General features: G+C 43.8%; 1 protein-coding gene across 1 annotated transcript in view; it reads left to right on the plus strand.

Moving 5' to 3' along the window:
• Positions 1–1,547: 1,547 nt before the first annotated feature.
• Positions 1,548–14,066, plus strand: part of dct (dopachrome tautomerase) — a 42,008-nt gene continuing 29,489 nt past the window's right edge. Inside the window, exons 1-3 of the mRNA XM_041198730.1 lie at positions 1,548–1,830; positions 6,285–6,584; positions 13,745–13,845. Coding sequence (XP_041054664.1) covers positions 1,548–1,830; positions 6,285–6,584; positions 13,745–13,845 — 684 coding nt within the window. The remainder of the gene's footprint in view (positions 1,831–6,284; positions 6,585–13,744; positions 13,846–14,066) is intronic.

Consider the following 14,066-nt stretch of genomic DNA (forward strand, 5'->3'; position numbering starts at 1 on the left):
CAGCCCGCCTGCCATAGGAAAAATCCTGACCTTGGTGCGCATTCTGAACACATGCTGACATGATGAAGACGGCCCTGGTTGGGTCCCTCCTGATCTCCTTTCCCTTTGGCTGGTGCTGGGTGATGGCCTTGTGGCTTATGTTGTTGTGCAGCCAAGGCCTTCCACTGGCGAATCCCTACCTCCACTGCCCAAGGTTGCAAAAAGATTGAGGTATGAGCTTGTAAATCCATTAAGTGAACTGTGTGACGACAGCAGACAAAGATAAAAAAAGAGACAAAGGTATGAGCACCTCTGTTGACATGGATTTCAATTCTACATCAGCTGCAGTTGCCCAGTGTGAGTACATGACCATCCCATGAACCACCCCATCCCACAGTGCCCTTCACCCACAACAACCTGATCTCTTGCTTAGGTAAAAGTTTCCTAGCAGCAACTGACCTGCATCAAGGTCGTACTTTCTGAGCAGCCATGTCGATGAACACTAACACTGTGACCTTGCCACAGCACCTGCCCTGCTTCAAACTAAAGGTCCCTTCCCTGACTGTTAACCTGCCATGTGTGGTACAGCTGCTTTGCTTGGACACACAGGATCAGACCACTGCAACAATGGACCCTGCCCTCTAGGCCTGAGCCTGGCTCCCTTCAAACGCCTAGTCCCCCTGCCTCCAAACGTGCCAGTGCCTTGCTGTGCTGCTGCTTCAGGACCCAAGTAGGAGGCCCACTCTCTCCAAGCCCAACCCCCTGCACCGTTTGAGAACACAAGTACCACACTCTCCACCTCTGCTTCATTCTATCTGCTATCTTTGCCCGCTAATATCCTCTGTGCTGAGTTAGACACAGACAAGTCTTCACTTCAAAACCAAAGATTGAACAACCATACCTGGTGCATGCCATCTTGATGTTCTCAGGAATAGGGGGCATGAGTTACCTCTGCACCAATGACTTAATCTGCACCAAAAATAGAAACTCTACTCTGAGGAACTTGGCATCATCCTGGAAAGGGCAGCCACATGACCAAACTCAATATCCATTGCTCCAACAGCAGTGCACTTAGCCTGCATTGTTGAATCTGCAGGACATACTGCTACAACTTAACAAGACTACTTTGACAGAAAACCCCTGACCTGTGACTTCGATCAGCAGTGGAGTGCAGATGTCACGGGAATACATCACATCCAACACAAACAGCATCATAACTTAGACAATAACCACTGTTCCTTTATTTGCATTGCATCAATATCATTGAATTCCCTTGCAATTAGAATTTCAATGTAAAATTATCAGAAGGGTTATAAGACCTCTGCCCAGTGAAAAAATGCTGCAGGTTAAAAAGGCCACAAGTCATGTGAAAATCCTAAGATCCATTCAGTTATTATCCCTTCAAGTGAGGCTTTATTAGCAATCCATGCGTATGCACACACTGCAAGGATTTAGTTTTGTTGAAGCATACAACTTGATTTCACACAAGTGTCCTCCATTTGAAAGGGTCTGGTAGTAACGGGTGAATTCTTCGTAATCTTTAAGTGAGTTAATTGTATTTTGGTAGGATGTGGACATCTTTGTGGCTGTGGACTGTGCTAGGGGTTTTTGAGCTGGCTGATGCTCAATTTCCCCGTGCATGCACCACTGTCTCTGCCCTGCTCTCCAAACAGTGCTGCCCATCCCAGGGCTCAGATCCAACAGTGCTCTGTGGGGCTGAACTTAATCGAGGAAAATGTGCTGATGTGCAAGTCAGTGAGAAACCCTGGAGTGGACCGTACAACCTGCGAAACGTGGATGATCGGGAGAGGTGGCCATTGAAATTCTTTAATCGGACCTGCAAGTGTACTGGTAATGGGGCTTTCTTATTTCTGCTTATGTTCAAGTAATGGATCTAAACCTTTTATTAACCCTTCCATCTTTCAATTTGATTTTATTATTGTGCTATAATATGTGTTTGAATTTACCTAAACTGAACACTTTATTTCCAATCTATAGTATTTATTGAAATCACATGAATCAGCATTAAGTGCCAGACATATACAGTTGTATCAAGTGTACAGCCCAGAAACAGGCCTTTTGGACAATCTGTTCAATGCCAGCATTTATGCTCCATTGGTGTTTCCTTTCACGCTACTTCAATTCACTTCTTCAGAATATTCTTCTATTCCTTTCTTCCTCGTGAGCTTACCTAGCTTTCCCTTAAGTGCATCCATGTTAATCCACTCAATAATGGTAGCATATTGTACACTCTCACCACTTTTTGGGTGGAGAAATTTCTCACAATTCCTCATTGGATTTGTTAGTGACTATCTTATATTTTTGGCATCTAGTTGTGGATTCCATCACAAGTATAAGTATTTTCCCACATTTTTCCACGATAACTCTTTCATTATCTTAAAGTCTTCTATCAGACCACTCCCATTTTTCTATTTTCTAAAGAGCTCTATCGTGTTCTGTCCCTCGTGATTAATATATCCTTTAAGTTATGGTATGATCATTGTGAATCCTTTTTGTAGCTTCTCCAATACCTCTAGCCTTTTTATAATAGAGACCAGAGATGAGCACAGTACCAAAGGTTATGATGAATGTTTGTTTTTCAGACTGGAGGGAGATATACAGTGGATCAGTACTAGAATCATTTCAAAATCTGCAGATGGTACAAAATTTGGAAGCATAGTAAACAGTAACTAAGATAGTAATAGACTTCGAGAGGACATAGACTGGTTGAATGGGTGGACACATGGGAGATGAAATTCAGCACAGAGGGATGAAATGATACATTTTGGTAGAAATATAAGGAGAAACAATTCAAGCTAAATGGTACAATAACAAAGGGGGTGCAAGGAGACAGAAACCTGGGGCAAGATATTGCCCTTGGCGGAGGTGCTCGGCGGGGGTGGGTGGGGGCAGTCAGGAAGCTGATGCCCACCCGCAATTGGCTCTGCACCGCGATGTCACATGGGCAGGCCAGTGATGGACTGCCCTGCGTGGACCGCGAGCAGCAGTGCTGAGTGCTACCTGTGTGGGAGAGGGGGAGGAGCAGGTGAGCAGCTCCATGCATCAGGAAGATTGAAGCGCTGTTTAAATAATTAATATATACAGTAAAAATTTAATAAAACATGTCCCTTCATGTGACTCTGTCACATGAGATGGGACATGTTTTTAATTCCAAAATAAAATTTTTATTTAATGTTTATCTGCTTTAGGAAGCTTTATCCTGCTCGTGGATGAGGTTTCCTAAAAAATGTAAAAGCCGCTTGGACAGTCAGAGTAGATTTGAATTTAATTAGCTTGTTAATGGCCTTAATAGGCCTTTCAATTATAGGTGGGCGTGCAGCTGACACTGGTGCTCACCCCTCGAATGGAATATCACGAGTGTGCGATGACGTCGGGCTGCATGCCTGACATCATCTTGTGCTCAGGCGTCTCAGGCACGTGCCTGCACACAAAGCGTAATATTCTGCCCCTGGGATGCTTGTGAACAAATCTTTGACATTGGCAAGATACATGAACAAAGCAGAGATTCAGGGCTTTATAAATAGAGGAACAGAATGCAAAAGCAAGGAAGTTATGCTAAACCTTTATAAAACTTTGGGCTGAATCTTCCTGTCGGCATGTGGGAGTGGGCCCTACACGCCTATGTGTAAAATGACCTGCAATGATGTTGGGCATGCGTCCCGACGGTGTTGCACGTCATTTCGCAATTTCGTTCAGCGGACGCGTGCCAGAGATGACTGCGCGCCCACCAAACTGTCAACGGCCTATTAAGGCCGTTAAAAAAGTAATTTAACTTATTACCAACGCTGCCCATCTAACCTTAATTTTGGCGGGCAGGCAAAGAGCCCAAGTGGCCTTCGTGTTTTTCAGGAAGCCTCATCCGGGGGCAGGATGAGATTTCCTGAAGGTTTTATAAAATAATTAAATACATTTTGCTAACTTCACAAACATGTCCCAGCTCATGTGACACTGTCACATGAGGCGACATGTTTAAATAATTTTCTACTTTATTTTTAAAAAAAGTTTTATTATCTACTTAATCGCCCTGATGCAGCTCTGTGCCTCAGGGAGATTGCTGCACTCTTTCGCATGCATGTGCGAAAGAGCTCAGGCCCCGACCCTCCCTCCTCCCCCTGCCCGCACAGGTAGCGCTGAGCATTACCAGCTGCGCATTAAGCTGGGTAAGCCTTAATTTTCCCGCCTGTGTAAAATGGCTGCACATAGCCGATTGCGGGTGATGATCGGCTCCAGGCCTGCCATTGCCTGCTCCCACCCAGCCAACTCGCCAAAGGAAAAATTCACCCCATTAGTTCAGCTCCACCTGTGTCCGATTCTGCACACCACACTTTCGGAAGGATGGAAGGCTTTGAAGGGGGTACAGAAGAGATTTACTAGAATTGGTCCACAAATGAGGGATTAATGTGAATAGACAGGAAAAGCTGGGGGTTGTTCACCTTAGAGCAGAGAAAGCTAAGAAAAGATTTGATAGAGGTGTTTAAAATCATGGAGGAGTTGGATAGAGTAAGTAAAGAGAAACTTTTTCTATGATATAAGGTTTGACAGCAAGAGGGCACAGATTTAAAGATCCAGGGATGACATGAAGCAAACCTTTTTTATGCAATGAGTGATTAGGATTTGGGATGTGCTACCTGATAAAATGGTGGATACAGATTCAATGGCAGCTTTCAAAAGGGAATTGGTTAAATGCTTGAAGGAGAAAAAAATTGCAGGGATATAGGGAAAGACAAGTGGAGTGGGGCTAACTAGATGGCTCTTAGAAAGAGCTGGTGAAGAGCTATGGGCCAAATGGCCTCCTTTTGTGTTATATTATTCTGTGGTTCTATATGGTTCTGTGATCTTCAGATTTATGTTTTCACTAGACTTTTGAGCAGTTAGCAGCTTCCCTGATTTCAGAAAATTCTAATGTTAAGGCAGTGGCATGGGGTAAGAGTTAAAAACCTTTTTAGAGATAGAGTAGGAAAAGCAGCATAGGTTGGAGAGGAGAGTCCAACATGATTCTAGAATGATACAGCTCACCAGATATTACCAACAACAATACTTTGCATTTATATAGCAGCTTTAACATAATAAAATTTTCGAAGGCACTTCATAGTATGGGCCCTGGCCTGCTACCCTCTGGGCACAGATGGTGCTTATATTATAATGATTCTGTACAAACACAACAAAATTATTGCCAAGATAGCTAGTGAAATTATTCAAGAGTGAACTGGAAAAAAAACAAGCACTGTTCCTTTCTTTTGTGGGTTTTCAAGACCATTGCTGAAGAGTGCAGGCTGAACTGTTTCTAAAGGCAGCACAGAATTTTCCAAATAGTTCAAATGCTTACATATTTACATGAGTTTTACACTGATGCCAGTATCAATGCTTAAGCGAATAAGATGATCTGGGAATCCTATATATAACTCGCTCTGCAGATGCAAAAATTTTCTTCAAGGGGCACAGATGCTGTAAAGCCCAGGTCTAAATCTGACTATGAGTGGGAAACCATCAGTTCAGGAGCCTTACTGGAGTTTAGGGACTAGAAGATTTGATAGACCTATTAGTCATGAGGTTCAAGAGGAATGAAGGAATGGAGGAAATTTCTTTTTTAAGATTAGAACTGGATGGCACCAATGCAAAATACTGCAGATGCTGGAAATCTGAAATAGAAACAGAAAATGCTGGAAATATTCAGCACGTCAGATAGTATCTGTGGAGAGATAAACAGATGATGAGATTGTTTTAGTGGGATTGTTTTACAAAATATGATTTTCTACAGGGTAATCAAGAAGTGAATACGAGATAGTAGTTAGAGGAACTGGCAAAGTAAAAGGAATATGGCATGAGGACAGGGATTGCAGGTAAGGAAAAGGTCTAGGAAATGAACAGAATTTCTGGGCTAATCAGGAATAAATGAGATTTCATTGATGAATAGATTGGGAGCATTCAGAACAGCAAAGGGCTTACATTAGCACCGGGCTGATTAGCAGAAGAAAAGAAAGACTCATTTCAGTGTTCACTAAGAATGGTATTTTCAGCAGAATGAAAATTGAAAGTTGATTCTGCTGAATAAGCAGAAATGCATTATTAAGTTTGGGAGCAATAGAGACAACAAATGAATTCAGTGCCCTATATTAAACGGGTGGGATGATGTTGAGCAGTGTTGGCAGCTGCAGTATCCATGATGGTGTGTCCTCCCAGTTGAATGAGATCTGTAATGACAGTTTATATTTAAAAAATCATAATAACTAATATGAAGTGATCATTCTCTGTAACTTGTAAACATTTTCTCTTCACTAAAATAGGAAATTATGCCGGGTATAACTGTGCTGAGTGCAAATTTGGATGGACTGGCCAAAACTGTGAGCTGAGAAAAACACCAGTGATTAGAAAAAATATCCTTTCAGTGACCCCAATGGAGCAACAGCAGTTCTTGGATGCATTGGACCAAGCCAAAACTACAATCCACCCAGATTATGTAATTGCTACTCAGCACTGGCTGAGTTTACTTGGGCCTAAAGGAACTCAACCACAGGTAGCAAATGTCACGATATACAATTATTTTGTGTGGCTTCATTACTACTCCACAAGAGACACACTACTGGGTTAGTTGTACTTTTTAAAATTAACGGTTATCAAGTATAGCTTAGTTTCTAGAGCTCCTGTCTATATTATCAATTTTATTTTGAAGTAAATTTGGTAAGAATTTAGCTGTAGTGTGAAATGAGTAATTATTTTGCATCTCCTAGTAGAATACTTACATGTTTACCTATGTTGCTGTATTGTGACAATGAACATGCTGTGTGAATGTATTTACATCACTCTTGTTTGCTGTGTGACAGTTAAAGGATATCTCCTCCCTAACCTTTCCGGAACTCTATGTTTTTGCTATTAATTACTTCTCTGCAAACATAAGTATATGAATGGGCCATTCAGCCCTTGTGCCAGTCCTGTCATTCAACTAGAGCATGCCTGATCAGTATCTTAACTCCATTGATTTGCCTTTGTTCGATATCCACTGATACTCTTACTTAACAAAAATCCATCAATCTTAGTGTTGAAAGTTTCAACTGACCCAGAATCTACAGTCTTTTGGGCCAGAGACTTCCATATTTCTACTACGCTTTGCGTGAATAAGTGCTTCCTGATTTTGCTCCCGAATGGTCCTGCTCTAATTTTGAGATTATGTCCCTTTGTTCTGGATTTCCCCACCAGAGAAAATAGTTTCTCTGCATCTGCTCTACTGAATCTTTTTATCAGTCTAAATGCCTCAACTATATATTCCTCAATCTTCCATACTCAGTAGATTACAAACCAAGTTTAATGAAACTTGTCTTAATAAAATAGCTGTTTGATTAAGTATTGTTTTGGTGAATCGGCACTGCTGTCTCTGATCAGTTTGCATTTGTCCAAGTGCTCAGTCATTCTCTGTTAATGATAAATTCTACTAACTACCCCCGCCCACCCCATTTCTTTCAAGTGGAGTTTTGTTAAATTCTCATAGGGCTGAATTTTACCCATGTTGGCTGGGCTGGGAGCGATCGGCTGCGTGCCACCATTTTATGTGGGCGGGCCAATTAAGGCCCACCCAGCATAATACGCATTCCGTAGCACTCAGCGCTACCTGTGCGAGTGGTGGGAGGAGGGAGAATCGGGGCCTGTGCCCTTTCACGCATACACATGAAAGAGTGCAGCAATCTCCTTGAGGCACGGAGCTGCCTCAGGGAGATTAAGTACATAATGAAATGTTTTTATAAATAAAGTGAAAAATTATTTAGACATGTTCCTTCATTTGACAGCATCACATGAGCTGGGACATGCTTGTGAATTAAGAAAAAGTTATTTATTTATTTTATTTAACCTTCAGGAAACTTCATTCCGCCCGTGGATGTGGTTTCCTGAAAAACACGAAGGCCGCTTGGGCTCTTTGCCTGCCCGCCAACCTTAAGGTTGGCTGGGCAGCATTGTCAACAACTTTAATTACTTTTTTAATGGCTTTAATAGGCTGTTGACAGTTCAGCGGGTGCGCAGCCAGCACTGCTGCGTGCCCACCACATGAAATATCGAAATGATGTGAGATGACATCAGGACGCACACCCAGTGGCATCACGCGTCATTTTACATGTCGGCGTGTCGGACCCGCCCCCGCACACAGACGGCAATATTCTGCCCAAAATTACATTAAATTGTTACTTGCACCGTTCAGACACAAAAAGTGTTTGTGAAACAAGTTTGAATTCCCCGTGAGTCAGTACAGATTCAAGTTCAACAGTTTAGTCACTTCTTACCTTCTTAGAATGCTTTGTTTTTATGCAACAGCTTCTTGCATTTTAGATTCAAGAACAAATAGTTAATGTTTCATTTGCCGACATCAGCTGCATAAGCAAATCTTGCACGAACATTAGATAAATGTAAATGATTGAACGACGTCTCTCTTTCTCTATCTCTCAGCTTGACTTGCTTTCCCAAGTGAAAACTAAGTTAATAGATTTTTATTAAAAAATGTAATTAAAATTCAATTTAAAATCACAATACACTTGACATTCAATTCATTTTCCAAAACTCACTTCACTCACTCACTTTACTAGAATCGCTTTATCCAATTCAGGGTCATGGGGAGTTGGAGCCTATCTTGAAAGGCAATGGGTACTAGATGGGGTACACCCAGGACATGACAGGGAATACATTCACACTAAAGGACAATTTAACTGTAGCCAATCCACCTAACCAGCATGTCTTTGGAAGGTGGGAGGAAACCAGACTACCCAGCGGAAACCCATGCGGACACGGGGAGAATGTGCAAACTCCACACAGACAGACACCTGGGGTCAGGACCAAACCCACGTCACTGGAGCTGTTAGGCAGCAGCGCTAACCACTGCGCCACTGTGCCACCCCAGTTTCAAAAACTGTCTTCAATAATTTCATGTAGTTTTCAGGCCACTTTCCTTGTTTTTGGCTTGTACATTCTTTACCCCTTCAGTACTGATTTGCCATTATTTAACTTAAATCAAACAACAAAGTGATGGCAAAGAAGTTAGATTTACAGGAAGCAAATGTGACAAATAAAAAGTGTGTTAGATCCAATTCTCTTGATATATTAGAAAATAATACATTGAAGACACATTAGTCTTTTGTAATCCTTGTTCATTCTATCTAAGGTTTCAAGATGTAAATACTAACAGCCATTTAATAGAAATGTTAAAATCTTGTTAGTTAATAAAGCTGGTAAACTGATTTTCAATTCTAAAACCCGATTTGAATGTTACTATATTTGTAACAAGAAAGTAATCTGACAGAAAACTCGTTGGGATAACATGCAAATAGAATTCCCACATATGGGCTGGAATTTTCCGTGCCTGCTGGCATCGGACGTGTTCAGTGGCATGAGCGGACAATATGGCAAGAAGACCAAAAATTGGTTTCACGACATCATGAAACCAGTTTGTGATTGTCCACTCTGCCCGTTGATGGTGGGCTGCGATACCCGCCATTGGACGTCGGGAACCTTATTGTAATACATAAGCATATCATTATAAGGCCAGCCCACCGGACTCACCACACCCCCCACAACTTACTGGATCATCCGCCTACATCGGCAGGAAAACACGACGGTGCAGAACCCATCTTGACAACTGTGACGTACAAAAGTCGGGACTCACTGCTAGGGTCTTGCTCACATTGCGGACATCCGAGGAGCAGAAGATGCTGGGGCCTGACAGCAACGGGATCCTGGAGGAATGTCTATGACTGCTGGGTGGATTCTCATGGATGAGGTTCTGCTGTGAAACAGTTCATGGAAGTTGGAAAGTCACCGTTGATGCTCACAACGGATGATGGTCGAGGGGGTGGAGAGGAAGGCCTAGGATTGGCTGGGGGAGGAACAGGTGTTGGGGGGGGGTGAAGTCTGGAGGAGGAATGAAGGTGTCGGGGGTGAGGTTGGGAGGGGGGAATGTAGGTGACAGGGGGTGAGGTTGGTAGGTGGGAGGGAATACAGGAGGAGGGGGTAATGAGAGAAGATAGCAACTGGGGAGGTAGGTGTAAAGGGGCTGGAAGGTATAAGGGAAGGAGTTCGGAGGGGGGAAGGAGTGCAGATAGAGGAAGGAGCCCAGGGGAAGGAAGGAATGTGGAGAGGGGAGGGAGTCTGGGGGAAGAAAGGAGTGCAGAGAGGAGGATGGAGTCTGGGGAGGAAAGGAGTGTGCAGAGGGGAGGGAGGAAGGAGCCAGGAAAGGAGAAGGAGTAAAGCTGGAGGAAGAACTGAGCTGTGTGTCTCTGTGCTGCTGCAGGGTGTGGGTAAGTGCTGTGACAGGTCTTCCAGGCTGCTTATTTCCAGCTCTTCAATGGAGGAGGTGTCCTCTTGGCTGGAGGTGAGGACGTGGATGGAGCTGAGGGACTGGCTGGCTGAGGGTGTCAGTCACTTGCCAGAGTTCCGTGTGTACCAATGTAGAGATAAGTAGTGCATGGCAGCAGAGTCAAAAGCATGTGAGAGAGAGAACACTCACATTTGTGTTGAGAGAGGGATGATGTGGTGCAGGATCCTTATGAGGGTGTTCACCACTGACATCACCATCACCACAAGCATGGTCCATGTCCTCACTAGTCAGCGTGATGGAACACTCCTCAAAGTGAGTGAGGGCCACTCTACCCACCCACCCCGCACACAACCCCCCCGCCACCCCCACCACCCTCACTCCCTGGTCTGGGACTCTTCCTGCTGTTGTGAGCCAGCTTCTCCTGCATGAAAACAGATAGAGCGAGTGTGAGCAGGACACATGGCACTGCGTGGAATGTTTGTGTGGTGCACGGAGCCATGTACAGGATGAGGATGTGAGTGCGAGAGGGAATGAAGATGTTGGAGATGTGGGGCTGTGTGTGAGAGTTAGTGGTGTTGTCCCTTGAGCTGTGAAATTCCTGTGAATATGTGATGGGATTGTGAGTGTGTGAGTTGAGAGTGAAGAGGAGAGTGAATTACCCTGGTGGAACAGATGAGACCATTCATCCTGTTGCTGCACTGGGTGGCTGTCTTCTTTTGCAGGGCTGACCACTGCTGCCACAGCCTCCCAAGCCGGATTAGTGAGGTTGCTACCCATCCTGTGGCCAGAACAGGAGTACAGGACATCAAGGCGAGCCTCCACTGTGCCTACATAGAAATATAAAAAATAGGAGCAGGAGTAGGCCATTTGGCCCTTCGAGCCTGTTCCACCATTCATTATGATCATGACTGATCATCGAACTCAATAGTCTGCTCCCGCTTTCCCCCCATATCCTTTGATCACTTTCACCCCAAGAACTATATCTAACTCCTTCTTGAAAACATACAATGTTTTGGCCTCAACTACTTTCTGTGGTAATGAATTCCACAGGCTCACCACTGTCTGGGTGAAGAAATTTCTCCTCATCTCAGTCCTAAGTGGTCTACCCCATATCCTCAGACTGTAACTCCTGGTTCTAGACTCCCCCACCATCCTTCCTGCAAGTACCCTGTCTAGTCCTGTTTGCATTTTATAGGTCTCTATGAGATCCCCCCTCATTCTTCTGAACTCCAGTGCATATAATCCTAACCGACTCAATCTCTCCTCATATGTCAATCCCGCCATCCCAGGAATCAGTCTGGTAAACCTTTGCTGCATTCCCTCTGTAGCAAAAACATCCTTCCTCAGATAAGGAGACCAAAACTGCACACAATATCCCAGGTGTGGTCTCACCAAAGCCCTGTATAATTGCAGCAAGACATTCCTGCTCCTGTACTCGAATCCTCTGGCTATGAAGGCCAACATACCATTTGCCTTCTTTACCACCTGCTGCACCTGCACGCTTACCTTCAGCGACTGGTGTACGAGGACTCATTGCACATTCCCCTCTCTCAATTTATAGCCATTCAGATAATAATCTGCCTTCCTGTTTTTGCTACCGAATTGGATAACCTCACATTTATCCACATTATACTGCATCTGCCATGCATTTGCCCACTCACTCAGCTTGTCCAAATCACACTGAAGCATCTCTGCATCCTCCTCACAACTCACCCTCCCACCCAGCTTTGTGTCAACTGCAAATTTGTAGATATTACATTAAGTTCCCTCATATAAATCATTAATATATATTGTGAATAGCTGGGGTCCCAGCACTGATCCCTGCGGTACCCCACTAGTCACTGCCTGCCATTTGGAAAAAGGCCCGTTTATTCCTACTCTTTGTTTCCTGTCTGCCAACCAGTTTTCTATCCATCCCAATACACTACCCACAATCCCATGCGCTTTAAAGGCACTTCAGGGATGCGTCATTGAACCTGGAGGCTGCAGTCTTTTTGCAGCAGTCGTGGGCTGGCAGCAGTGAGAGGTGTGCACGCAGCTGGACAATAAATATAGCGCCCGGCATGCTGAAGTGGCAAGGTGATGGCATGGTGGGTGAATGGGAGCCTGCTGACATGGAAATGGCGTGTTTCCCGGGAATGCATAATTAATGTGGCAGGTTTTGGATGATATGGCATGAAAAGCTGCTATTGTGGCCGACTGGTAAAATGTTGTTTTACCCCCCCACTGCTACCACACTTTGTGCAAATCTGGGATGATTCCGCCCATGGTTTAAAAATGTTTCCATGAGGGCAGGCTAAATTTCCATAGGTTTTGCAAGCTCCATAAACAATGGTAATAATCAGGGGCAGAATTGTCCCCCCATTGGTGGGGACGTTCAGGAGCGGGCGCATGCAGGCACGGCTCCGATCAGCACCCCCAATCGGGGGCACGCTGCCATTTTACGTGGGCGGGCCAATTAAGGCTCGCCCAGCGTGACGTCTGCCAAAAAGCTCTATGCGCTCCCTATGCGGGCAGGTGGGGACACTGTCACATGAGTTGGGATATGTCCATCGCTTTTAATTAAACATTTATTAACTTTTTAAAAACCTACATGAAACGTCATCCCGCCCGTGGATGAGGTTTCATGCTTTTTCTGATGCCCGCCAGGGCTCCCGGCCTTCCCGCCAACCTGAAGGTTGGACAGGCAGGTCCTTTAATTAGTGCAATTACTTTTTAAATGGCATCAATTGTCCATTGACGGGCAGGCGCACAGCTGATTCGGCTGCGTCCCTGCCACCCTGAAAATTGTAATAACGCGGGGTGACATCAGGAGTTCCGCCCGACATCACCTCGCGTCATTTTACGCGTCAGCAAGCGGGTCCCGCCCTTGCACACCAACCAGGAAATTTTTGCGGTTCAATTTAACTCTTCATTTTTCATGCATTTCCTGTTATAGTTTAAAGTCAGAAACTTATGAAGCTAGATGATTATTCAGTTTAATGCTGTCTCATTAATATACAGCATGAAATAGATTTCAACATTCAATCTCAACTCCAAAGGATTTGGATAACATTAAAAACATTGTTATATTCATTCCTAAGGCACACTTGCCATTTCAGAAGGCCCATTTTGATAGTATGACTGAAAACCAATGAATGCAGTCGCACTGTTTGCTCCCTCAAATCCTAGATAACGTATAATGCATCTTAAACAAGATTGATCTTTCAAGACTGTGTTTTTGTTGAAGGAGTACTCTTTTCATTAGCCCTGTAAATTATACTTTAAATAAAAGTCAAAATGATCATATTTTTATAAATATGTGGATCTTGCTGAAGGATATTTTGCTGAGTCCTTTGTGTACAATTGGCTTCGATATACTGTTGCAGTCACCATAGTGATTTACTAATTTTCTTTTTCGTTTGATAAATTTAGTTAATATGTTGTTTCTTACATTTTTCTTTATTGTTACAGGACCTGGTCGTGCATTTAAAGCTATTGATTTTTCTCACCAAGGTCCTGCTTTTCTTACCTGGCATCGATACCATTTAATGTTGCTGGAAAGAGATTTACAGGTTGGGCAGTGCCATAATCTTGCTTAGCTCAATGATTGTGGTGAATTGTTTTAACTTTCAAATGGGTTTAACAGATGGGAAATAAAAAGAGGGGAGGGTGGACATGAGTTCAGAAAATAATGTTACAATTTGTACACCCCTCTACCTTTGAGGATTCTTAATATGCCTTGTTCTATATCTCCAAAAATTTTATGAATTAATGGGGCAGGATTGTGGGGTTT

The sequence above is a fragment of the Carcharodon carcharias genome, chromosome 11 (genome assembly GCF_017639515.1).
Source record: "Carcharodon carcharias isolate sCarCar2 chromosome 11, sCarCar2.pri, whole genome shotgun sequence".
Taxonomy (NCBI): domain Eukaryota; kingdom Metazoa; phylum Chordata; class Chondrichthyes; order Lamniformes; family Lamnidae; genus Carcharodon; species Carcharodon carcharias.